Here is a 25,280-nt window from a genome sequence, read left to right as displayed (position 1 = left end):
TCAGGGTAATCCAGCCTGTGCATACATGGTCAGATGGTATCTGTTGTACTTAAGGTAATTGAGGGCGCTCTTCTTCAAGGAGGTTAATCCCTCGCTGTTTTGAAAACTCTTCCCAAGGAACAGCTCTGGGTCCTCTGTGATTTCCACTTTACCCTCCACAAGTCTCTGAATGAGTTCAGGCATGGACACGGCGTTGCCCTGGAACTGGAGACAGAACAGAATTCAAACACTACTACTGGCATTCTCCCCTCGTGTAGGATAAGAGTGAATTCACCTTTTTTAATTTAAGGGCCGTACAAAGTATACAGTAGCAGGACGTGTATATATACACGTATACACGTGGATAACTACACCCTGGTGCACACACACAAATGCACACATGGGAAAGAACAAAACTACATCACACTAAATCATACACAAGGTTAAAAGAGCCTTAAGGAAGACAGAGCAACCTGTATGTTAGTGGATTCCATGATCTGGTGCATATCCTCCTCGAAATCAGGGAAGCGGTCGTGATAGATTGCCAGGCACCATCTCTCCCGGAAGTAGCTGATAATGATCAAAACAAAAGGTGTCCATGTTGTTTTGGAACAGCGTTCACACACAAACACAAACAAAAACACACACACACAAACGCCATTCCGCCTCCAACACACACACACACACACACACACACACACACACACACACACACACACACACACACACACACACACACACACACACACACACACACACACACACACACACACACACAGACACACACAGACACACACACAGACACACACTTAGCATCCTCATTTAATAGCCCGGGTACAACAGCATGGACAATCAATTATTTGAACGGTTCTTGATGTTCAGCCAGCTCTAATAATGACATTGAGAGGCCCTGTGACAAGAGCCAGTGAGGTATCCACATTTAATAAGTGTTACAGAGCCTTATGACCACCACTGGGGTCCTGAGCCATTGTCAGGCCACAGAGGAGCTGAGCAGATTGGACACCTGCACACACAGATTAGACCCAGGGACAATGGGCCCCCGATACACAGGGGTCGCCTGAGTTAAAATATTAGAAAAGAGGTCATCCATCTCCAGACATGGATCTCAACAGACAAACAGTTGGAGCAGGAGCACAGACAGGAAATCTGTGTGCAGCGAGGCAGCCAACAAGGGGGGGTTTTAATATCATGAGGAGTTTTGTGTGGATTGCTTATTCACACGATGCAGATAACCTGCCTACATTACCCAGGGTCTCGTGATGTTAATGACATGGTTGCCTAATATGTGCTACATACTGCTATTCTAATCCAGATTAAAGGTGTCTATCAATGTAAAGAATTTGCCTTTTCAGATCTAAGTATGTATTAGACAATGTCTTATATGTCTGTGAAAAATCCTTTGGTTGACTGGGGGTATTACCTGTAGAGGTCATGAACCAGGCCTTCATCGTAGCGCGAGCACAGGTGGTTGAGCAGCTGCTCATGTTTACCGTACAGACACAGGTAGTTGGCCAGTGGCAGCAGCTTGATGGACAGACAGGTGATGGTGTCCACCATGCCGTGTTGGTTAAGGTGCATCCGGAAGTAGTTCCCTGTCTCCGTCCTCCCGGTGATGATGTCCTTCCCCTGAGGAACAGGCAGAAAGAGTGCCTAACAATCAATGGCCAGAGATGGTGCTGGTTTATTATTGCCTTCTCCATGGGTAAGCCAACAATTAAACCAACCCAGTGAATGGATTTATAGTTCTAAGATGTTTTAGCCATTTAATCCCTGTATTCTGAGTCAAGCAGCACTATGGGTTAGCATTGCAGTACAGTCCATTCACAGAGCCTACTACGTAAACAAGGACCAAAAGCATTTCTTCTCAAACGTATGGTTTAGACACTGAAACATTTTGCTTGTTAAAATAAGACTTACATTTGAACCCCTAGGTGATTTCAACTCAACAGCTGGTCTTGTGGCATGCAGGTAGCTGAACCGTCCAGGTAGTCTGGCACCTGTGCACACAGCACAGCACAACACACAATACACATGTAATCAATCTCTGTTTTGATTGGAAAACAATAGAGGGGAGAGGTATTTCCAGCTGTGATAAGACCTGTTGAGTGTGTAACCTACCCCCTTGCCCTGAGCCAATCTAACCCAATTCCCCTGAGGAACCATTGTGCTCTGAGCATGTCTCCTTGTAAATGGAGTAAAAGGAAACATCCAACATGGCTGAAACATTGGCATTGATTATATTGACATTTTGGAATAGCATGAGATGCAGAGGTATTGATCGGACCTTTATAGAGAGTTGGAATCTTCAAAGGAGAACGTGCCATGGCAGATGGATTGACAGTAGCTCAAAAAAGAATGGTGAAGAGATAAGGTTATCTTTCAAAAGTAAGAAATTCATTGGCTGTGTCTGTGCACTATCTTTCACTATATTCTCGATGATGCAGAGAGTTTTACAAGGGCTGTCTGGGCATCTGACTTGCAAATTTGTGCCATGGAAAAAATCCCATTAGCTTCTCTTCATTCGCCCTGGTGCCCTCGCTGTTATCTGTGGACACTTGACATTTTTCTGTGCTGAGAAGGCATCAAGTAGGAGACATTTTCCAAAAGAACAACTTGTACTCAACTCAGTGTGTTATATCCAGCATTTGCTTATTACCCTATGCACTGCAGCCTGCTCACGTCGTCTTTTTTTTTTACCCTGACACGTGATGGACCACAGCCACTCCTGTTCAAATCCTTGAAGCCATAAATAATTCCCATTTTTTAAGGTAAAAAGGACGGAGTAATGTCCTTTTCATCTGTCTTATCAGCTCCCCAGGCCTTTCCTGAGGGGCTGCCTAAATGTTCATATGGTTCTAAGAAGGTGAGATAGCCATAAAGTAAACAACCCACACGGTCTGTCCTGTGCCCTGGATTAAAGTACCCTGCGTCACCGATGTACCATCTGTGCAGACATCATTCATCATGCATCTCTGTCTACCTCATAACTGCCTGATTTATGATGAGTAGTTGAATCATGCTGACTAAATATGCTGTCATTACTACCTGACTGGTTTAAATGTTATGCTAAATGCTCCCTGCATTTGAAATAAACTTCAAAATCCTTTACCCTCGTCTCCCTGGTCCTTCTGAAGTGTTGGCCTTTTACCCAAAATCCAACACATGCAACTGAAAGAATGAAGCAGAACTGCTAGGAAGCATCTCCCAATATCAGATGTTACCTGCCTGTTACACAAGAGCAGCGTGCAGCCGTTTCCAGACAGCGAGACCAACAGGCGCAAAGGATGGCTCACTGACAACAATGTGGACAAACAGAAGTGGTTGTATTGTTAATGCCTTATGCAGAGCGACCTTGTTTAGCCTTTGTGCAAACCACACACAACACAGAGGAGCTATACTCCTATGACTCATCTCTCTCCAATAAGAGATGATGAATGAGAATGTCTAGGATTCCATCACCACGGGCGGAGTGTGGTGGATGGGTGCAGCGGAGTGGAGAGCAATGGTGCCCGCTGTTTGCAAGCGACCTGAAGGACAATGCCGCTGGGCTGTAAAAGCATGCTTTCAACATTGCATTACAAAAGACTACTCCTATCTGTAGCAGATCAAGGGAGCTGCATCCACGCACTGAGACCAGAGCATTTGCAATAATAACAGCGCTCAGGCAGACTGGAGAGCTAAAGACTATGGGTTGGATTCAATCTGAGGAAAGAACACATGAAAACCCATGTGATTTTATTAATGCTAGTGAAAAGTGCTCCCTTTGTTTTATGAGAGTGAACCGTGTGTTTTGAAATTAGATCACTTTATGTATTAACGTTTACAACAATGAAAAGAGTATGTATTTTTGTTGGTCCTAAATGGCTATGTTTTTGTTGAAGCAACCATCCAAAGCCGGTTTAACAATGGGACGGGTAAGGAGGCTCCTTTAGTTTAGTTTCACGCTTTATTTTTTAAGTCTTTGGCGTGCTCCCCATCTTTTCCAACCCACCAATTAACCCTGTCTAATGTATGTCGACTGCATTTGTGTGCCGACCTTGGATCTTGGCCTGGCTGTAGAGGGGTATGAGGCGGTCCACGTCAGCGGGGGGGTCGCTGACGAACTCCAGCGTGGGGTCGAAGAAGGGCAGGAGCACGGTGGCCAGCTCCTGGCCCACCTCCTTCGAGTTGAAGTGCCCGTGGGACCACTGGTCTGCGTGGTAGCGGCGGGCGAACTTGGTCATGGGGCCGGCAGCTCTGATGGTGGAGTCGTTGGTGTGGAAGGTGGTGTCAATGACCAGCCGCCCGTCGTACACCAGGCAGGCGTCGTTGATGGTTTTGAAGGCGTCGTAGTCCACGCTTTTGGTGGAAAGGTTCAGGAAAACCTGCATGGGGATAAAATTATTCAGTTTAAAAATGTTCTTCATCCAAAAGAATAATAATAATAATTAATTTAATTTATAGCGCACTCTACATTCACATGAATCTCAGAGTGCCACAGTGAGAAGAAGGTAGCAGACACATGTTATGAGGACATTCCTAATAGAAAATGTGAATAAAAGCTCTGAAAGCTGAAAGCCAGATACATGCAAGGCAGGAGTACTGAATAGCACTGAAAAAACACTTAACTACTTGTCACTTTTTTGTTTTGTTTACTTCTTGTTTATTGATCCAAGACAGTCAGCACAAGACAATCAAAAGATGCAGCGGTGTAAAATTGGGAATGGATTTGATTGTAGTTAGGGTTGATAAGGAGTTTGTGCTTTTTCTGAATTTCTTTCCAAAAATAAGCTGTACTTTTTGCCCATATGCTTGCCTCACATGATTTCAGAGATACGTTTGAGAATGGTAACTCTTCAAGATTATGTTCACATTGTGTTTTTTCTATATCTAACCATCTAGTTGAGGTATCATTAGTGATCCAGGCAACCATAGGCTTGAGTTGTGAAGCCCAGAAATATAGTTTGAGGTTGGGTAAAGCAAGCCCACCATCAGATTTAGTGAGCTTTGGAGTTTTGAGTCGTATTCTGGGCCTCCTACCTTGCCAAATAAATCGGGATATCAAGTGATCCAGCGTACAGAATATTTCTTTTGGTATGGGAATAGGGAGCATCTGAAATGGGTACAGTAGTCTAGGAAGAACATTCATACTGATAGATTCTATTCGACCTAACAGGGACAAGGGAAGGGATGACCAGCGGGCCAGATCCTGTGTGATTTTATTAATTAATTTGTCATAATTTGAAATAAACTGTTGGCTTTACAGTCAACAACTCAACAACTGATTCAAACAAGGTTCCTGTACAAATGAAAAAACTTACAGCACACTCCAGTCGGAGGGGAGGTCCATCAGTGGTGAAGGACACTGACGTGATAGGGTCAGGGTGTCGTCCATCATTCCACTGAGCCAATAAGCAGTTGTGGTGAACGTGGATGCCACTCTTGCCCACGGCCTTCAATACTGCTGCTGCCACTGTAGGGTCATCGAAGCAGGAGCCCGGACTGTCAGTGCGTGGGTGGACCAGGTGGATCCTGGAGCCACACACCCCAATGCCCAGCAGGGCTTCCGCACAGCTGTACACATCAAGGCTGTTGCCATACACCACTGCGTCACCCCCTAGAGGATGGGAGGCCGAACACAACACAAATCCCCTGAAGTCAAGGCATCCAACCCTTCTGCTGCAGTTCTATGCCACGTATTTTTATTTTCAGTTGTAAAATAAACCTGAATCTAAATCTGGAGCTAATGATTTAAGGGGGGGGTTATTTAAAAAGGCTGTCATGAGAGAACTATATCTTAACTGGACAGGAGTCCAGTAGGCCTACAGGAATATCGGGCTCCATAGCTTTAAGCAATACCAATTCACATATTTTATGGCAAAATAAAATATGACCAATCGAAACCCCCAGAACAACAACAAAAACCAGAAAATCAAGAATGAGCACCATGGGTCTTGCAATTCACTGTGTGAAGCATGAATTGCAGGTGATTCAGCAGGGCCTTTTGGCAAATATCTCTGGTGCTATGAGACCAAGGGAGGTCACTTAGCAACAGGCAACCACTCAGTTAAGAGTCTGCTGGGCCTCATCTTCTCTAATCACACACGAGTGTGTATGTGTGAGAGAGAGAGTGAGTGTGTGTGTGTGAGTGAGTGAGTGTTTGTGTGTGTGTGTGTGTGTTTGTGTGTGTGTATGTGTGAGAGAGAGAGAGTGTGTGTGTGTTTGTGTGTGTGTGTGTGTGTGTGAGTGACTGAGTGTTTGTGTGTCTGTGTGTGTGAGAGAGTGAGTGTTTGTGTGTGTGCATGTGTGTGTGTGAGAGAGAGTGAGTGTTTGTTTGTGTATGTGTGTGTGTGTGTGTGTGTGTGTGTGTGTGTGAGAGAGAGAGTGGGTGTTTGTTAGTTTGTGTGTGTGTGTGTGTGTGTGTGTGTGTGTGTGTGTGTGTGTGTGTGTGTGTGAGAGGTGCTGGTGGTGGTCGGTTGGGGCTGTGGGGGCTCAAGAATAAAACTGCCTCCACAAATAGATCTCTTATGTTACCAGGTGTCCGAATGTAACTACTGTATCTTTAGTAACAGGAACAACTCTTGACAATAACAGTAATGAAAAAGAGCTTAGAAAAGGTGTTGTCTTTTTCAGTGAATGATTATCTAATGTGATTTGGGAGTAGTTTCTGTCTTCTCTAGTTGACGATTTAAAAAGTATCTTTTTCTCGCTGTGTGAGCTCCTCATATACTGCAGTGGGCTCTGTCCATGGTGCTGAAGGGCAACAGCTGTCTTGACACACAGGAGCCCTCAATATACCTTTTCCAGGCAGTTTCAAAGCTCCACTTAAATGCCTACCTCTCGGACCCCTCAGGGATAATGTCTTTTTTATTAAAGCTTTCCGTAGATGTAACAAGAGATGCTCTGATTTCACATGAAAATGTGTCTGTGTTCAGAAAACACACAACATATTGCAAGGAAAAAACATACAAGAGCTGACAAAGACTTGTCAATGTGAAAGCTGAACAAATCATTCCATCTAGTCTCATGCACAAACACAAACAGGGCCTCTATTCTGGGAAATTGACTAATCTTGCAAATTGATATCCTCTGCATGCGCCTGCATAATTTGCATTTTCTCATAATTGCTGGACATCCCTGATTGTTAGCGAAGGCTGTAATTAGCTAATATAATAGGCTTAATCAGGCATGGATCACTGGATCTCTCCTCTGCCTTCAGCCCACAGATTAATCCCTGGCTCTCTGTAAATGGATGGCGGAGTCAGACTTATGGGCCTGTCCGTCTGAGAGTGGAGAGAGATTTGACTCAGCCTAATTAGGCTCTAATGAGTCTGTGGCAGTTGGGCGCATACTGGGTGTAATGAGCGTGCACAGGAAGCGGTAGTGGAAGGGTGTGTTTGTGGTTGTTCTTGGTGTGTGTTTTTGTGTGTATGTGGTGTGTGATATTGCTAATTCTGCTCTTCAAACCGTTGCGGTTTTCTCGTTGGTGTGTGACAGTACTGTATGAATTTCTTTGTGTGCCTGTTTTTGTCATCTGTTGTGTTTGCATTTAAATTAATTGTTCCGTAGCCTCTGGTCAAAACCAGTACAGTGTATTTATGTATTTGTGTTCTTGCCTTCATTTGTGCGTGTCTGTGTGTGTGTGTGTGTATTTGTGTGTGTGTAGCCATGTACGAGTTATCGTGTATGCACTGAACATACTATTGGAGGTGGACATGCTTTGCTGCTCTATGAAGTTGTTGACCAGCCAGCTGTAGGCAGCCTGGCAGTCGAACTCATCGTTGAGGGTGAAGAGGTTGGAGGGCACAGTCCCAGTGTAGGTCTGCCTTGGCTGGAGAGGGATACCAGCACTGGAGGCTATCTTACTGATGTCCACCCCGGTCGGACAGGGGACCTACAGGTAAGAGTCAATCACACCCATCAGAGCTCAGAATACATTACATGTATTAGAATGCCATTTCATTACACTTTTGCATTTGGTTAATAGCTGATAATGTCAGTAACCTGGTACTGTTCTCCAGTGCAGAGGATGAGATGGTCGTAAGGCACTTTCCTGCCGCCTGTCACCAGTACGTGTTTGGACGCCCGGTCGATGCCAATCATCTTACCCGTCACAACGTTGATCCAGGAGCGCAAAGATAGCTGGGCATGGGCCCTGGCCGAGTAGCCATGGCTACAAATAAGCAGAATGACAAAGGTCAGTCTCCGTCTCTCGGTCAACACTTACACATATTGCTTGTTAGCATATTGCACTGACAACCATAAGCAAACAGGAAGACACTTGTAGACAGTGATGAGTATGGGAAGCATACAGCATATATTTCAATAGGCATATCCACACACACATGCAGGCACAGACATACACATACACTGTACATGACCTTGCTTCAGTCTGTCCCGAGACTCCTGTCCTGTCTGAGACCACATGTAATTGGGCAGCGAGTCTTCGACGGAGAGGAGAGGAATCCTAAAGGGGCTAGTCCGTACCTTGTAGACAGGAACCTGGCGGCCTCATTGCTGTGACTGGCAGGGCTGCCGTGAGTGGAGATCAAAGTGATGTTGTTGAACCTGAGATGAGGGCTGGAGAGGACGGAGACAGGAAACAAAAGAGGGGGGGGGGGGGGGGGGAGGACGAGTAAGGATGAGAGGGCCATTAAGAGGCCTTGTGATTTAGACTGAGTGATGCTCTCTGCAAACATTCCTGGTATTCTTCCTGCTCTGCTCTCCCTCTCTCTGGTTTCCTTAACGGGATGTGCATGAGATGCTTTTACTACAGGCAGGGAGGCACTGGGAGTAAACAAAAGCAGTCGTGGCTATTTTGTTGGGAAATTTTGTTTATGCCAATTACGCTACAAATTCTTTTGTTACCCTTTACATTCACTTGTTCTTCTGCAGACGGGTGTTCCTGCACCAGCTGCTCAAATCGTGGGGTCCTACTTGTGCTTGGATGAGTGCACGTGTTTGCACATGCCTATGTGAGTGTGTGTAAGTATGTGCCTGTGTGTGTGTGTGTGCACATGTGTTTTTTCGCCGTCTACTTATTTTTTTGAAGTAGGGAGGAGAGTGCTGAGATGAGAAGAATCCCAAAACGGAGCAGCTCACTGCAGCGCTGTGGTGTACCATTACTGGGAGGAACAAAAGCTGTAGAGTAGCTAAGAGTATGTGCTGAGAGAGAGAGAGAGTGTGTGTGTGTGTGTGTGTGTGTGTGTGTGTGTGTATTTTTGTGCGTGAGTGTGTGTGTGTTTGTGTTTTTTTTTGTGTGTGATTTGTCTGTGCATGAATGTGTGTGTGTGAGATTATTCTCCTTGAAGTGGAAGAAACAGATGAGGGGAGAAGGGTGGTGGTATGCCGACATCTCTCCATCCATCCATCCCTCTCTGACGCAGGCATACTGCAAGCATCATTGTAAAGAGCCCCCCCCCCCCCCCCCCCCCCTGTTTTGTCATCTTTTTATCCCCCTTTCTCTTTTTTTCTTTTTTTGTCTCCTGTGTGTAGTGTTACCCTTCTGGGTTTACCCTCGGGAGTGTAAAAGGTCTCTTGTCATGTAAATGACTTCTTTTGTGCGCGCCAGAGAAAGACATTATCTCCGTCCGTGCTGGGCCGGGAAAACAAAAGCGTGAATGCGTGTGTGGAAAAGAAGGGAGAGTGTGCGCCCGGATCAGCTTGTCCATGGTCTGGCTTTGTCTCGCCTACCTCCTGCAGATCTGCCTGCGTACTGCACAAACGGAGATTGATCCTTGGGCGCTGGCTGCCAACAACTCCACGAGAAGGGTGGGATAGGAAGTTACGTCTTTATTCGGAGGTTCCAGCCAGAAAGCGGGAGCACAGGCTTAGGTAATAAGTAAAACCAGGAGTGATGAAGTCTAAAGGCTGCCATGACAGGTGTGGTGGTGCACACGGGTTTGTCTCAATCTCAACCATGTTGACGATGGTCACAGCAGGCCACTGTCTGCACGTAACTCACACACACTCCTGCATCATTGCACTATATTTGTCTACACAGGGAAGAACTGATGATGGGGTTGATGATCTTGGATTCATGTTTGATATCTCCAAGGATATCCTGTGCACAGCTATGTCTGACTTCTGAGTCCAATCTCAGCGAACTCTTCTCTCTTATCTCCATCCAGAGGAAGGTCTCTTCCGTCCCGCTGACCCCAGTGTGCTAAGTTAATCACTGCCTGCCCGTCACAGGGGTTACAGCGGCTCGTGGACCGCCCCCCCCCCGCCGCCCCTCCCTCCCCCCCTTCCTGCTAGTGGGTGGACTTGACCAAATTACCCGCCGTGCGTCCCCTCGCCGTTGCTCCTTTCTGTCCCTTATCAGCGGCTGACAGACGGCCATTGTGGCCCGGGCCCTGACCACCAAAGCGACTCATGCATCTTATCTGTCTGCGCCCGTTTCCCTGCCGTGACCCCGTGTCCCACTGGGTGATGGAGTGGAGGGGGCGGGCAGAGGTTGAGGGGTGGAGGGTGCGGGGGTTGGAGAGAAAGATGGGTGGGGGGTTTGGGGAGTGGCGAGTGGGGGTAGGCGGTAAGGGGTGGGGGGGGGGGTGAACTTTAGTCCCTCTGAGCCCATGGACAGCTGAGGGAAGGCCGTTTGGACTTGGCTGATAAGGGTGCTCAGTGGGACATGTGGGTGTCTGTGTGTGTGTGTGTGTGTGTGTGAGAGAGAGGAAGAGGGAGAGAGTGTGTGTGTGTGTATGAGACAGACACAACCCCCTACTCTAAACCATCCATCACTGTTCCTGGGCAGGGCCGTCCCCAGCCTTAGTGGCTTTAGTGGACACTAACTGCCTCATTAGTCACATCATTAGTGACAGCACGCACAGATTGGTGCAGCGCCGAGCTGACAGGAGAACAGTGGCGCCCAATGCTAATTAAAGGAACAGCAGCGCTGCCCGCTCCCTGCACCACACCTCAGGTCAGTGGCAGCTGCGTGCCTGCTGCTGCCACCCCACTCTCTCGCTCGCTCTCTCTTAGATCACTTCACTATAATAACTTCCTCTAATTTTGTTTTTGAAAAAAAAAAAAACTATCCACTTTATCACATGGACAAAATAACTGAATAGTGGCAGCCGGTTGCTGTTTATAATATGATCATGTGGACTTCATTTTGAGGATCTGTCATAAACTATTCTTCCTGGTTTTGGGGGGCTGGGCCCTATCATGGGTGGCAGTCCGTCTCTACATGTCTCTACACCCTGCCAGTGGTGGTCCAGCAGCACACCCCTTTCTGAACAACCCCACTGTGATTTGATGTCCAGATTTCCATGGCAAGCTAGGCAGGCACCCTCCACAGATCTCTTCACCTCTCTCTCTCTCACCCCACCTCACTTGCACTTTCAAAGGGTCGTCTCTTTTTTGCATTCCACACTCAACCGTCTTTTTTTCCCCTGGTCGTCATTCTCTTGTCTGACCCCTCCCTCTCTCCTCTCCCTCGTTGCCATCTTGATTACTCCACTCTTCTCCTTTCTTTTTTTTATTGCTCCATCTCTCTCTCCCTTTCTCTCTCTCTCTCTCATGCCCAGACTGACAAAAAATGACCCAGGTTGCCAGGCAGTTATCAGCTTTCAGACAAGCGAGCAAGCGAGAGAGCGGAGGTGTGGGGGTATTGTTTGCTGGAACAGTTAATCTCGCAACACAAACAGAGAGCTCTGCCATTTTGGGCCTGAATGATCTGTGGCAATTCCAAAAATATGGCGTTCCTTCTCAAGTACAGAAAGAAAGTAGAACCGGATAAAAGCAGGACTGTTTTAAATGTACGAAAAAATGCAGTAAGTTAAGCTTTTGAAACTATTAGAACCAAATATAGTTCAACATATAAGCATTAAAGAGGACCTGTTTTCCTTGTCCAGATTGTCCCTTTCCTTTAGTATATTATCCATCTTTGCATGAAATGGTCTGCAGAGATACAAAAGCCCAAAGTCCTTGCCAGAGGGAGTCAATCTCATTCATATAAAGGACTTTTCTCAGCTGCTGAAACATTTTCCTTTTCTGTTACATGATGACGCAGTCCCTCATTGCCCAATGACGATGCTATTATCTAACATCTTGACCTATAGGGTTTGCTAAAACTGACACATTTCAATATCTCCAAAACTGCTTAGACTAAAATTTTAAAATGGTGTATGCTCATAATTGAAATACTCACATGTGCTAAAGTTTCATTTGGCTCGCTCGAAAAAATGGCCACCAATGGCCAATCAAAATTCAGCCACCAACACATGCCTGAGTGAATGTCTAATCTTTTGTGTAGGCTCATTCATAATAGCATATAGAAGCTATATACCCAATTTCAAACAAATCAGCCATAACATATCACTACAACAAGCTACAACAAGTTTTACTCTGTTCCTCTGACAAGGTTTGGCCTATCTAAAAAAATATTTTTGTCTGTAAATCCTTCTGTAACAATTATAAAATTCAAATGGTCCTCTTTCACCTGTTGAAGTGGTCAAGTCATTCAACCTTTCTCTAGTTGGGGCAGTTCACACATTCTGCATGGACCCCGATGATTGCTGCTTGCAGCTTTATTTAAACTTCTTATTATGACAGTGTACCTAACTTGACGTTGTCATACTCATATCTCTAGTCAGAATATAAGTCTGATACTGCTCCATTGGGCTGTGATTATGGGGCGTGTTCCAAACGAACCAGGAAAAGAAATGCCTCTTCGCTCAATTGGATAGACCTACAACCAATCGGGGCCAGCTGATAAATTAAAATTTTACCGAATCCCGTAGGAAGGATGGCAAAAACAGCTTTTCGATCGACAAATGCCTTGATCGCGTTTCTCTGTTCCTCTTTCAAAATGAATGCACTGTCGATGTCTTCTAAAACAGACTCGATGGCAGAATCTAAAACAGACTCGATGGCAGAGTCGTGTGTGCCATTAAAAACCTGACAAAGGTCTTACTTTTTTTTTTTTTTTTTTTTCTCCAGCGGCATCCATGTTTGTTGAAAACTAATTTAACCCAAGCGCTCTTTGGTGACGTGGTTGATTACGTTATTGTTGATCATCTGTCCATCATCATATAAAGCTCGCTCTGACAATTGTTTTGTTACGAACAGCTCTGGCGCGGGCATAATTCCGCCCCAACGGAGCAATGCCAGACCGAACTTCCCAACCTCAAATGTTGTGGGAAGGGCTAAGTTCGGCTGGCACCCAAGCTAGTGTATACCCCTGTCCTGTTATAAATGTCGATCCTCTACATTTAGTATTATTTCCAAACATATTCTTGCCTTTAACTAATAATCCTACATGTTATATGTATATATACATATATAATATACAGTACATGCATATTTTCAAAACTTTGTGAACAAATGCCAAGTACAGTTACAAGTACAATAAAGGTCATACTGTTACTCATATTTACATGTAATTTCATAAAACAAATGCTCAAATTTAGCACAAGAATATCTTGTGAGTCCCACTCAGGTCGCAGGACTATAGAATGTAACTCACAGGTACCTGTTTCACACCCTTTGACTGTACAGCCACCACATTCACAAACTATTGTTCCTTCATTTTTCACTCAGAATATGATATACGACAAACTTATCAGTCTATCATTACCCAAAACATCATCATTCAAGACAACACATTTTTTTTTGGAACGGAAAGTATATTTTTTTATTTCACCTCCCGCTTATTCTCTCTCACTTGGTGATATTACGGCAGCGGTGATATTACGCTGTAAGTTTAGTCTTAGTGACTAATTCACATGATTAGTGTAGGTTCTTCTTTAATAATATATTCCAAAATAAACAACCACTGTGCCTTTACTGTTTGATTAAGGACCTTGCAAATACCTACCTCAGAAGAGCAATCAGAGAGTTTGAAAAGGGCAAAGTAAGACATCGTAATCTTAGACACAAAGACACACTAATTGCCTCTATGCAACATGTTGAAGTGAGTGGCAGATTGTAACATGAGGCTTTAAGGTCATATTCCAGGCAATCACAGCCCCTCCAACAAATCCCAAAGATCCATCCCCCTCATTAAAATCCTCCCTCGAATGATGCTTTTTTTCTAATCCACTTGTGTAACAATGGAATTGTGATTTGCCAGAAGAATTGCATAAGTGGCAGTACATTAAGCTGCCGGGAAATGCATCACTTCTCAAACTTTGATTGAAGGGGGTTGTGTTGTGATGTGACACAGGGCCAAATATTTACTCACCAAAAGATGAACACCTCCAGGAAGGACAGGCCGGTGTCCGACGCTCCCACCACCACTATCCTGGCATTGATGGTGACTTTTGGTTCCATCGTCAGCTTCCGATTGAAATGGTTGAGTGCATACGGTAGCTGATAGATAAATAGATAAAGACAGAGAGAGAGAGTTAGAAAGAGAGAGAGAGAGAAAGAGAGATGGCAAGAAGGTTCAACGAAACGAGTTCATCATAAGGCATTTGCTATGCAACATCCTCACCTGTTAGAGCATTAGTCTGTACCGGTAGGCTGCCAGAGCCTGCTCTCGTATCGCATTGGCTTAGCCCAGTAGCTTTTAGACATTTATTTGGGCTTTAAAGCATTGGCCAAAGACAATTACCACATTCCTGAAAGCTGTGCTTCTGATTATGCCTCACAAGGAGCTTTTCCCCTTTGCCTTTCACCGTCTGTCGGCTCCCTTTGAATGGAAATGGGCCCACGAGCAGCACTAGATTTTCATCAAGCACTTAAAAGCCAAAATGTGCCGCCGCTCACTTAAAAAGAAAAGCAAAGAAACTTACATTTGGGAATACTGCTACATTTATAACACTGCAAGGAAGAAGAAGAGGAGGGAAAAAAACCGAAATTTCCTTTAATCTTTGATGGGGTCTGCATTACGTATTGAGACTGAGTAAGAGAGTGCTGATGCCAGCTCTCCTTCGCCCTCCGAAAAAATAAAAAGAACGTTTTATGGAGCACACTGTGCGCCTGAGAATTTAACATATTGAAATTTCCAAATGTAAGAGCATTTCTGACCCTGTTGTACTGGGAGAAAAATTAACGAGGGAACATACTGCTAGCCTCCGAATGTATTCGACTCTCTGCAGCTGCCACACTTGGTTGATAATCTCTCCAAAAGCTTGCTGCTCTAATTGGCCCTTGAGTGTTAATAATTGGATGGGTAGCTTCCACCGTACACCTTGCTTGATGGAAAATGGCAGTTCTACAGGAAAAGGCCCAGGCACCTGGAGGCAGACCTGGCCCCTGTAATCACCTCAATGTTTCCCCAGGCAGGGGTGCTCCGCTCAGCCCACCTCCTCCCACTCCACGTGCTCCTCTCAGGGGCGGGCGGGGGGGGGCATCTTTGTTTAATCTAATACGAGAGCTCTATTTATATCATGTTTCGTCCTCACAAACATCAGCGACCTGAAGTGGCCAACCCTGACAAGATCTAATGAGGTGCCTTGTACACTCCTCACCACAATCACTCAAACATGCTAGTCAGGGGGTAAGTGAGAGCATGATGTCAACTTCAAATGCAAAAACTCCTTCTTATACACTTAGTCCGTCTTTGGATAGATGTTCATGTACGTTCATGGGTCTTGCTTTGGAGCATAAATGTACAAAGAACAATTCCAGCGACTTGATTCGCATAGCTTTTGTTTATCCACACACATCATAATGTTATTAATTATGAGGATATCTGGATGTATCGAACAAAGATGGAGAGTACAGCCCTGAGCCAGCTCGGCTGGTGTAGCCTTGTGACTGGGTGGCAGTGGAGACACATAACCTTTTCAGGGCCATAATGGTCCTGAGCCTGACTAGGGCGGTCTACGGTAACCCGATCCACTGTTGACAGAAGGGAACAGGTGCTTTAAACATGATTACTGCATCCATGCCTGACACGGGGCTTAGATGGGTCATGGTGGAAAGAAAGAGAGGAAGAGAGGGAAAGAGAAAGAGAGAGGAGGGAGGGAGGGAGGGAGGAGAAAACAAAGACACCAGACGTTCTCTTATCTGCACGGCAACCTGGAAACCTGTGGTTGCCGCGATACTGAGTGGAGCTTGGAAAAATGGGTGCTGAGTGAAAGAGAATATGCACAGGTGTACCTGCTGCCAGGTTAATGCACAGAGCTGGAGTGAGCCATGCACGCAGAGACCCATAAACACATTCACACTCACACTCACAGCATTCATTCACACAAACACACACACACACACACACACACATTAAGACACACATACATATACACATGATCAGTACCACCTGGATGCCCAACACCTGTTATGAAGCGGTGCCACACCACACTATCCAGAACACACAGCATATGCTAAGAAGCTTTCCCCATGGATGCCCCCCCGCTCCAAAGTAATGTGGGCGCGCTGTGATTAATATGATGACTCAACGTGGCAACCAAACAGCACCTCTCTCTCTCCCATCAGCCTGGGCCCATTAGCCGTGTTTGTTCCCCAGCCTCACATGTCAGCACATGCTTGTGCCCGGGGGCGGTCAGCTCAGAGTTAGGACACATGATGGGGGACACACGAGGACAGACGGACTGGGGACGGACCGATGGATGGATGGGGGAGAGGGTGGAGGAGGAGGGGTGGTGGGGGACAGGTGAACAGGTGTCGCTGTGGCAGGATGCTGGCCAGTGCCGTTGGCGGTTGCTGGCTGAGCAGCGGTGTCTGTTTTACCTGTCAAACAGCAGCAGCGGTAAACATTTTTTCCCTGCCATCTGTGCCCGGCGCCATCTGCCACACAAACACAGGCTGCTAAATAACCTGGGGGCTTGTCTGGGGGTCATAAACAAGCTCCGACCACTCGCGTTCAATCCGCTTCATTTAAAGGTGTTGTTCTGACACGTTGAAACATGTGGTGATGTGGGGCTGGTCTGGAGACACGGGTGCTTAATTATTAAATGAAAAGGGTGGAACATCGGATGAATTATTAAAAAAAAAAAAAAAAAAAAAAAAAAAAGAAAGGAAAAAAAGCTCACACACTTAGGGGTGAGCAGTTTGGGTCATAATATTCAACTACAAAACAGTGCCACCTTGTGGAAAAGATGTAACATCATACACTGACAGACTCCTCTCAGCTCAGTGTTAAAACTATTTTCCATAATTTCCCCCACAAAATATACAATATCATTGCTATATTTATGCCTAAAGCCCACCATCTTCTCTCTACCCAACATGGCCATGTTGTGCCCAGTTCATCTCACCATGGGTGATCTCCGGGGCTACTCCATGTGCTACCCATCCAAACCACTTATGTCTCCACTCTTCCACTCCTCCCTTCTCACTCTGTCTCTCACAGTCTGCAGCACCCTGTTCCTCTCTCCTCGCCCCATCTCCACTGTCTGCCTTATGTCTGCACAGCATGGCTGGCAGTGCCCGCTCCCATTCGCCATGACTGCTTTCTCACCTGCTCATTGGTGATCAGCTGCGATGGCGCGTTCTTGCCAAGCTCCTCCAGAGGGTAGATGATCTGCCGGCGCGGGCGGACGGGCACCATGTAGTTCAGCGCGGCGGTGAGGTAGTGGGCACGGGATTTCTGGGAGATACGGGGGGGAGGGCAGATAAGTATACACTAATAAAGTACTTTGTGTATTTGGACTTCTTAACAACCAAGACATTTAGCATACACTTTTGTCCATGTTATAGGCAACCATTCACAGGTCATTCACAGGGATGTTGTTTTATCAAGCGCCTAGAGGCAATGGTATTGTTATGGCGCTATACAAATAAAATTGAATTGAATTGAATTGAATTGAATTGAATTGAATTGAATTGAATTGAATTGAATTGAATTGAATTGAATTGAATTGAATTGAATGTACGGTGCATGGTTGTGGATGTGCTCTGTTCATTCAGCCCTGCAGAAGAACCATTTAGGGCACATTCTTGCACTCCGATTGTTCAAATGACTAACAGAAGCATCATGATAATGATGTCAGATAATGTTTGATAATGGTGCCACTCAGGGCAAAGAAGTCTGTAACAAGGTTTATTACGGTGCAAAATACTTCAACGCTAACCAGGGTAAGCAAAGTGTGATCTCTCTCGAGGCTATGCCCACTCTGCAGTCACACTGAACTGGCACCTCTGTCTCTCTTTTTATCGCTTCCTCTCTCTCTACCCGTTCTCTTGTATTCCCACTCCCTCTTCCAGTCTGTTAGTTTTCCATTATTCTATTTACACCTTATCATCTTTCAATCTGGCACATATTTGTACAAGGTAATTAGCCGGCGAAGCGAGGAAGCCTCGATGCTGAGAGAGAGTGGCGGCTCATGGCATCACAGCCAAGGGGGCCTTCCAAACCCAGCAGCACCTGCTACCTTCTCAATACACAGCGAGAGAGAGAGAGAGAGAAAGAGAGAGAGAGAGAGGAGAGAGAGAGAGAGAGAGAGAGAGAGAGAGAGAGAGAGAGTGAGAGTGCGTGAGATCCCCACACGGTGGGAGAGGTGTTACTGAGTGGGCACTGAGAAAGAGAGGAATAGGAGGAGAGAGAGAGAGAGAGAGAGAGAGAGAGAGAGAGAGAGAGAGCTTGCTTGTGTGACAGAAGGAGAGAGATAATGAGGTGTGGATGGAATTCTACCAACTGAGCGTAGAGAGGTAGAGAGGAAAGAGAGGGAAAGGGAAATGAAAGAGAAAGATAGAGGCAGAGAGAGAAGTGATTGTATGTGTGTGAGAGAGAGAGAGGTAGAGAGAAAGAGAGAGAAAGAAAAAGGAATGGGAGTCTACGCCTTTGGATATATGGAGCTGCAGTGCATTTCTGAGATGTTGTTGCCATTGTTGTTGTTGCAATTCGGCCACTCTGAATGGGCCAGTGAGCAGGACCATTGTAGAGAGAGAGGGACTGCGAGAGATGTGTGTTCTGCTGACCTCCTGCTTGTGGAGTGGAGGGTAGATGGGGTAGTAGAGGCAGGACTTGTGGGAGAGGCGCAGCACCTCCTTGAGGAAGTGCTTGGCATGGTGCTGGAAGGTGGGGTTGAGGGCGAAGTGGCACAGCTGGCCATGTTCCTCGTGCCTGTGATAGCTGAAGTAGATGAAGTTCTCAATGTTGTAGTTCGCTCTGATGTACTCTATGTCCTACCAGAGATGTCAGGCAGACGCAGAGATGAAGTCAGAGAGAGGGGGGGGGGAGAGGGTTAAACAAAGTGGGATATAGGTCATGTTGTCAAATGTGAAACATTTTCAAAGTGGCATTTACCTGTTCATTTCTGATGATCATTACTCCAACAATTTGCCTCTGAACCACAGCTACAAATGCTTGCAAAGGGGTTCCATCCTAAAAGGGATTGTTGGAGAGGGGGATAGAGACAGATAGACAGAGAGTGAGAGAGAGAGAGAGCTCTGTCATCACACCATCTCGCCTAGAAACAACCACGGCACATGCAGTCCTAGTTACATGCACAAATGGCCCTAGATTCAGACAAAATACCCTCTTCTCTCCCCTGAAGCGTGATGTTGGAACCAGTGTGGGCTGACAGCTGGTACCCTGATCCATGCACAAAGCCCAGTTTCATTAAAAAAAAGAGAAGCGTTGTCAACCATTCTCTCCAAGCCGGGCACAAGCAGTCCAAACTGATCATTCACTTCCTTCCCCCGACCCCAGCTCTTGGTCTTTCAGTTAAGTGAATACATTGAGATTCATGGATTGTCAATGCTGAGCTATGTTATGAGTGTGCCGAAGCATGCAATGTATCTGACAAACTGTTGGATTTGAAATTAAAATCATCAATTAACCAAATTGAGATTCATTGCAGAGACTCAGGGGTTTGAAGCTCAGCAGTGTTGAGGGGTTGGACTGCTGTGTGTGTGTGCTTGGCTGGTGCTTGTGAGTTGGAGCCGGGTAAAACAGACCGGGTCTCGACGGGCCTTGACGAAGTAGTCCAGGTCCTCCAGGAGGGACTTGTGCAGACTGAGCTGCTTTACCAGGTCTTGGACAGCAAGCATGTCGGTGGACAGAGCCACTCTCACGTCAAACGTCCTGCAGGGAGAGCACAGGTGAGGGTCTCTTTGGCCCACAGATGTAAAATGGACGTTTACATGAAAACGTGTGTTGCAGGTTAATCTGACAGTTAAGATCTGAGGGAGGGATTCTAGTCACTACAAAAGGTGATCACATAGATGAAATGCGACACCAAAAATAAAAACACCAATGTATATGTTTATTATAAAATGAAATGAAATATCTATATGTAGAGGGCAGTGTGTTACTTGAGCAGGCCAGCCCTGTGGAAGATGTACAGCTCCTGGGGCAGGCTGCTGGTGTGGTGAGGTACCACACGCAAGAAGGACTGCAGCAGCGGGAACTCTGGGGCCAGCTTGGGCACTGAGATGATGCAGAAATCCCTAGTCTTCTCCCAAACAACACAACACAACACACATGCTTCAAATCACAGCTCGAGCTTCACTCAACAACACCCTGCCAAAGGGTCCACAGCCTATCAGAAAACTGTAAAACTATAGGTAGTAGGTTATTTTGTCTGTGTCAATTCATAGTAGACATATTTGTCAATTCATAGTAGACATATTTGTCAATTCATAGTAGACATATTTGTCAATTCATAGTAGACATATTTGTCAATTCATAGTAGACATATTTGTCAATTCATAGTAGACATATTTGTCAATTCATAGCAGGGACATTTGTCATCATTCTTTCTCATGATTATACCATCAATAACCTACTTACAGGGAATTGTTTGAAGACATAAGGAAGGAAGTCTACAGACCTGTGAAAGAAGAGAAAATGGTAGACAATTAACTCAGGACAAAGAGGGGCAGGGGAGAGACATCTTTGACCAGGCCTCACCAGCTTGAATCCCAGCCATGGCGTGAGACTCTCAACATTGCCTAACCGGGCCAACTAATCTGTCTGAGCAGTTCCCCAACTTTCTCCCCGTTCCATCGCCTGTCACTTTAAGAATTCCTCTCATTAATTACAAGCTCACTCAACATGGGGGTGGTGGGGGCGGGGGGGGGGTAATGGGGGGGGGGGCAAGGCTGGACTCCATATTCCAGAACAGCTGGGCAGTAAGGTGGGCGGGAGGAGGGGTCTCAGCAGGAGCTCTCTCCAAAATCAGCACCCCTTCATTCTAATGTGCCATAGAAGTGAGAACCACTGGAAGCTAGCCAAGGCAAGGGCGGAGGGGGGGGTGGGGGGGGGAAATGGATCACTCGTATGGAAAAGGCAACTCCCCGTGTTTCATTAGCGGGTATTAATGTCAGCAGGCCTAGCTGCGTTGGCTTCTCCCGCTCTCTGTAGCTCCTGTTAGGCTGGTTGTTAGAGCCATGCAAGGTTTATTGTCTGGCAGTGCGTGCTGTGCTGGCAGGCATGGGCCTGGACACATCTCCTCCCCAGAGCTTACCTCATCTCAAATCTTTTGTCGATGACAAAGAGCTGGACGCGGAATGCGTTTGGAGGCTCTAACTCAAGCTCTGTCCCTGTCTGAGAGAATTGAGAATGTATTAGACTGAGAACTATTTCACTATTTTGCAATATTTTTGTAAAATAGAAATATGTAACATAGTCACTACTTCAGATTTAAGAAGAACTACATGCTTTTTCTTGGTCTTTTCATGACATTTTGAGTCAGACCACGGCTGAGGAATTTAATTTATACAATTTCGGTGAAGCGTAGACAAGGCTAGCTCTACTATACCACGTATAAAACAGCCTTATTCACCTCAGATTGCTGTTCAATGCTTGGCTGATTAGAGAGCTCCCCATCAGATAGGCACTCCTCATGACAAGTACCGGCCTGCAAGTTACATGTTTAGAAAATGGTAGTAAAATATCTGTTCATATCTATCATAAATTGCTACTGCGGACACAGTTATCATCTTATTGTTGTACCTCCTTGTTTGTCTTTTGTGCTCCAGTGACGTCCTTTGAGGGGGTGGACAATGGGGGGTCAGACTGCGGAAGGGGTTCAGCTGTGGGGATCTCTGCCTTTGTCCTGCGCAGCCCATTGAAGGGTCCAAGTTCAAAGCATTCGTTGAGCATGGTTATATTTATGTCCCCACTCACACTGATAAATCCAACCGCAGTTCCATCACTCTGAATGAATAAATACACAGACAGAAACACATGTATGAACAGACAGCCAAACAGATGCACTCCCCGTCCCAACACACATACCCCCCCATACACACATACAAATATGGACATAACACAATTCTTTACTGACCTCTACTGACAACATTTCTTGATGAAATCACATTAAACAAGAAAAATTAAATACAACAGTTTCAATATTTTTCATAACACATGGCAGAACATGCAATTGTTTTGATGTAAAATTGTTTTGATGTTGTACTATATCCCATATAGAGCCAAAGCCTCCTTGTACCATAATGATTTCACCAGAGGGAGTACAAATGACAAAAAAAAGGCAAATCCCATTTCTGGAATCATTTACAACATTCACTGGAGACAGAAAAAGAACTTTGGATCATTTATAATTCTCCTGGGCCATGTAATGCTTGTTTGTCCTGTGTGAGGAAAATACAGGCACAGACGCCCCAAAAAATGCTACAGATGTCTGGACACAATATGTTCAGTGTGAGCATGTCTTGGCTGCGCATTAGCTCTCATCTACCATATGCTGTCGTGAACACATGTCAGCTTGAACTACAGGGAGGGAGGGGGAAGGGGGGGGGGGGGGGGGGGGGGGGGGCAGGGGGAGAAGGAGGGGGCAAAGCTGTCATCACTTCACTCCTGGGGGAATGCGCCCCACCAACATTTCTATGAAATCCACACAAGCATCTGTGGTCTTTTGGTGGTCAGCTATCACCATAACACAGGCCTGAAGTCCAAAAAAAAAATCCTTTTCTGAACTGTGCTGCTTGAATATCCTCCATACTCACTAGCGCCATTTCTATCAGTTGTGGTAAAGAAGCACTTGCTGTCCTTTAACACTACTCAACATGTTCATCTAAACCACTCCGCGTTTGAATAGGCATATCAAAGAAGCTATATAAACAAACCAACCTTGATTAGTCATAAGAAGAGCAAGGTGTAAAACTACAACAAGTAACAGCTTATAAGCCCTCCCTATCCATGGCTGTGGAGACACTGGGATTAGTATGAGTTTGGATGGAAAAGAATCCTGGTGGGTCTACATGGCTCACCTCACAGACAGCTGCGTGGTTCTCCTCATCCTGAGCCTCGATGAGTTCAGCCAGGAAGTAGCTGCCGTAGGTGCTGGAGAGAGACTTCGTCTGCTCTGTGAATAGTTCGATGAGGTCATCGTGATCCTCCACCCTGCAAACACAGACATGCAGTACTGACAACCGGCAGATTGATCAGGCACTCACTTCCATTTCTCCCTACCGACAACAGTCCCAGTATTCTGTTTATTTTAGACCAAATTGATTTTGGCCCTTACATTTACTTGAAAAGACATATCAATCATCGACAATATATTTATATGAGATATTGTAGCTGCTTGCACTGAGAGAAAAAAGATTTCAGACAAATGGCATTAAGTTTGTAGAAATAGAAACAAATTTGTCACTACACACAGACAAACTTAAAAAGCTAGCTTTAATTTGTGTAAAATTGACTGTTCAGGTTAACCTGGCTCTGCGAACGTGGAGCTGAGGACAGGAGTGGTGTCTGTGGCATACAAAAGCAGAGCCTGGGAACTCTGTTTGTTTCACAGGCTTCAGTGGCTCGAAGATTTCCACCAGTGCTGGCTCTAAGTCACCTATGTAACCCAGGCAACAGGCAAATGTGTCAGTTTATTGTAAAACAACAGTTTAGATTTAAAATGAAGCATTTAAAAACAAATAAATAAACTAACTGTTAAAACAATAGTTTCAATACATTTATTTAGATTTAGATGTACAGCATCTTTGTCCATGCAGAAAAACTCTAGCTTGGTAGATCTTATAAAATGTAAAGAGCACAAAGCTCTTCCTTATGTTTAAAGCATACAGTATGTAGCTACAGGGGTTCAAAGGCATACAGGCCTAAGCCAAGTTCAGAGGTTTAAAATAGCTCTTTGTTTCTTACCAATATGGACTTTGTTTTGTACAACCAGGAGGATGTATTGAAGCTCTGTGATGGCATTAAAGACAGTCCTGCAAGGCACATTGATTCAAACATTATGGACTGCCAACCACACATTTTCCACCTAAGTAACCCGCAATCTACGTAGAGAAAGCACGCAACGATGTGAAATCTAATTTTGGAGAATCTCAAATTTGGTTTCATGGACACAGAATTGAATAGTGCAACCGCAGCTCTATGACTGAAATGAAATTTACGCGGCCAAAGACAACATTCAACACAGTGTAATCAAATGACAACAGAACTGGCAATCTCGTTTGAGCAGATGCCATCAATCTGTGTAGGTTCTACTCCTGAAGGGCATAAAGCATATTTTTTCCAATGGAGAACAAAAACACATTCCAGGATGAGAATAAGCCATGGCTGAATCTTATTACCTGACAATCTCTTTAGCACTGCCAGATGAGAAGTTGGATTGCGCAACAAAGAGGTGCAGAAACAGTGTGTTCATGGGCTAAAAAAAGATTTAAAACATGAATGGTAACATAATGATAACAATAAGAATATAGCCATTGACAATAAGACCACAACAATGTCAACATAACAATTAACAGAATATAGTCTATTCATAGCCCACCATGGGAACTGAACCAACAACAAATGGTTTTGTACTGAGATTTTTCTCTTTATATTGATCCACCTATTGCAACTCTGAATACCACTCAGTGTGATATCACTGGCAACAATAGCAGGAGGTTATGTAAACAAAAACGTCACTTAATTTAAAGTAGGAAGACAACTGCATAGCCTACTGTGCATTTTTCAGCATTGTAGTGCTGGTGCAGAAATGACTCCCATTCAGCCTGATCCACAAAATCTCCCATAGGGTAGTCCAGAAAGGCAGCATGCGCAAGAACTTCATTCTTGTTTGTGGTTATGGTAACTGCCAAGTTTGCCTTTTCTCTAAAGACAAATAATAAAGATAAATGAGAACACAAAAAAAACTGGGAGAAGAGCATTTATTTGACATCCTCATAGTTAGGCCCATCTATCTGTGAATGTGACAATTCAGTCGTAACATGTGGACTATTTATTGGGTTATGTTTGTTGTCACCAAAATATTGGAAAGTACTCACAGCAGATATATAACATTGACATTTCCAAAAACGTCAGTAGTTGCAGGACTGATTAGATTGTTGATTTCCTGAGCATCTGCATACTCTGTTCTTCTCACAGTTACAGATTCAACGTCACCACCCGCTGATGTAACGGTCGTCATTTTGTGCTTTTAAAAAACAAAAATTAAGATAGTTAAGTACAACACTGTTTGGAT

The 25,280-nt window shown here is 45.2% G+C and overlaps 1 protein-coding gene across 1 annotated transcript; it reads right to left on the bottom strand.

The window, feature by feature from the left end:
- On the bottom strand, positions 1 to 25,226 carry cfap61 (cilia and flagella associated protein 61; the record flags this gene model as incomplete). Its single annotated transcript, XM_080860683.1, has 24 exons — positions 1 to 204; positions 453 to 549; positions 1,421 to 1,626; positions 1,918 to 1,997; positions 4,037 to 4,364; positions 5,301 to 5,596; positions 7,672 to 7,873; positions 7,984 to 8,152; positions 8,467 to 8,559; positions 14,165 to 14,292; positions 17,348 to 17,476; positions 18,808 to 19,014; positions 19,136 to 19,213; positions 19,789 to 19,915; positions 20,146 to 20,285; positions 20,624 to 20,663; positions 21,300 to 21,379; positions 21,788 to 21,991; positions 23,065 to 23,197; positions 23,513 to 23,642; positions 23,951 to 24,018; positions 24,385 to 24,461; positions 24,760 to 24,910; positions 25,084 to 25,226. The coding sequence occupies 24 exons, from the start codon at positions 25,224 to 25,226 to the stop codon at positions 1 to 3; spliced, it is 3,510 nt and encodes a 1,169-aa protein (XP_080716809.1).
- Positions 25,227 to 25,280: the final 54 nt, after the last annotated feature.

The sequence above is a fragment of the Sprattus sprattus genome, assembly GCF_963457725.1.
Source record: "Sprattus sprattus genome assembly, chromosome: 2".
NCBI classification, from domain to species: Eukaryota; Metazoa; Chordata; class Actinopteri; order Clupeiformes; family Clupeidae; genus Sprattus; species Sprattus sprattus.
This window is presented reverse-complemented; position numbering and strand designations above follow the sequence as displayed.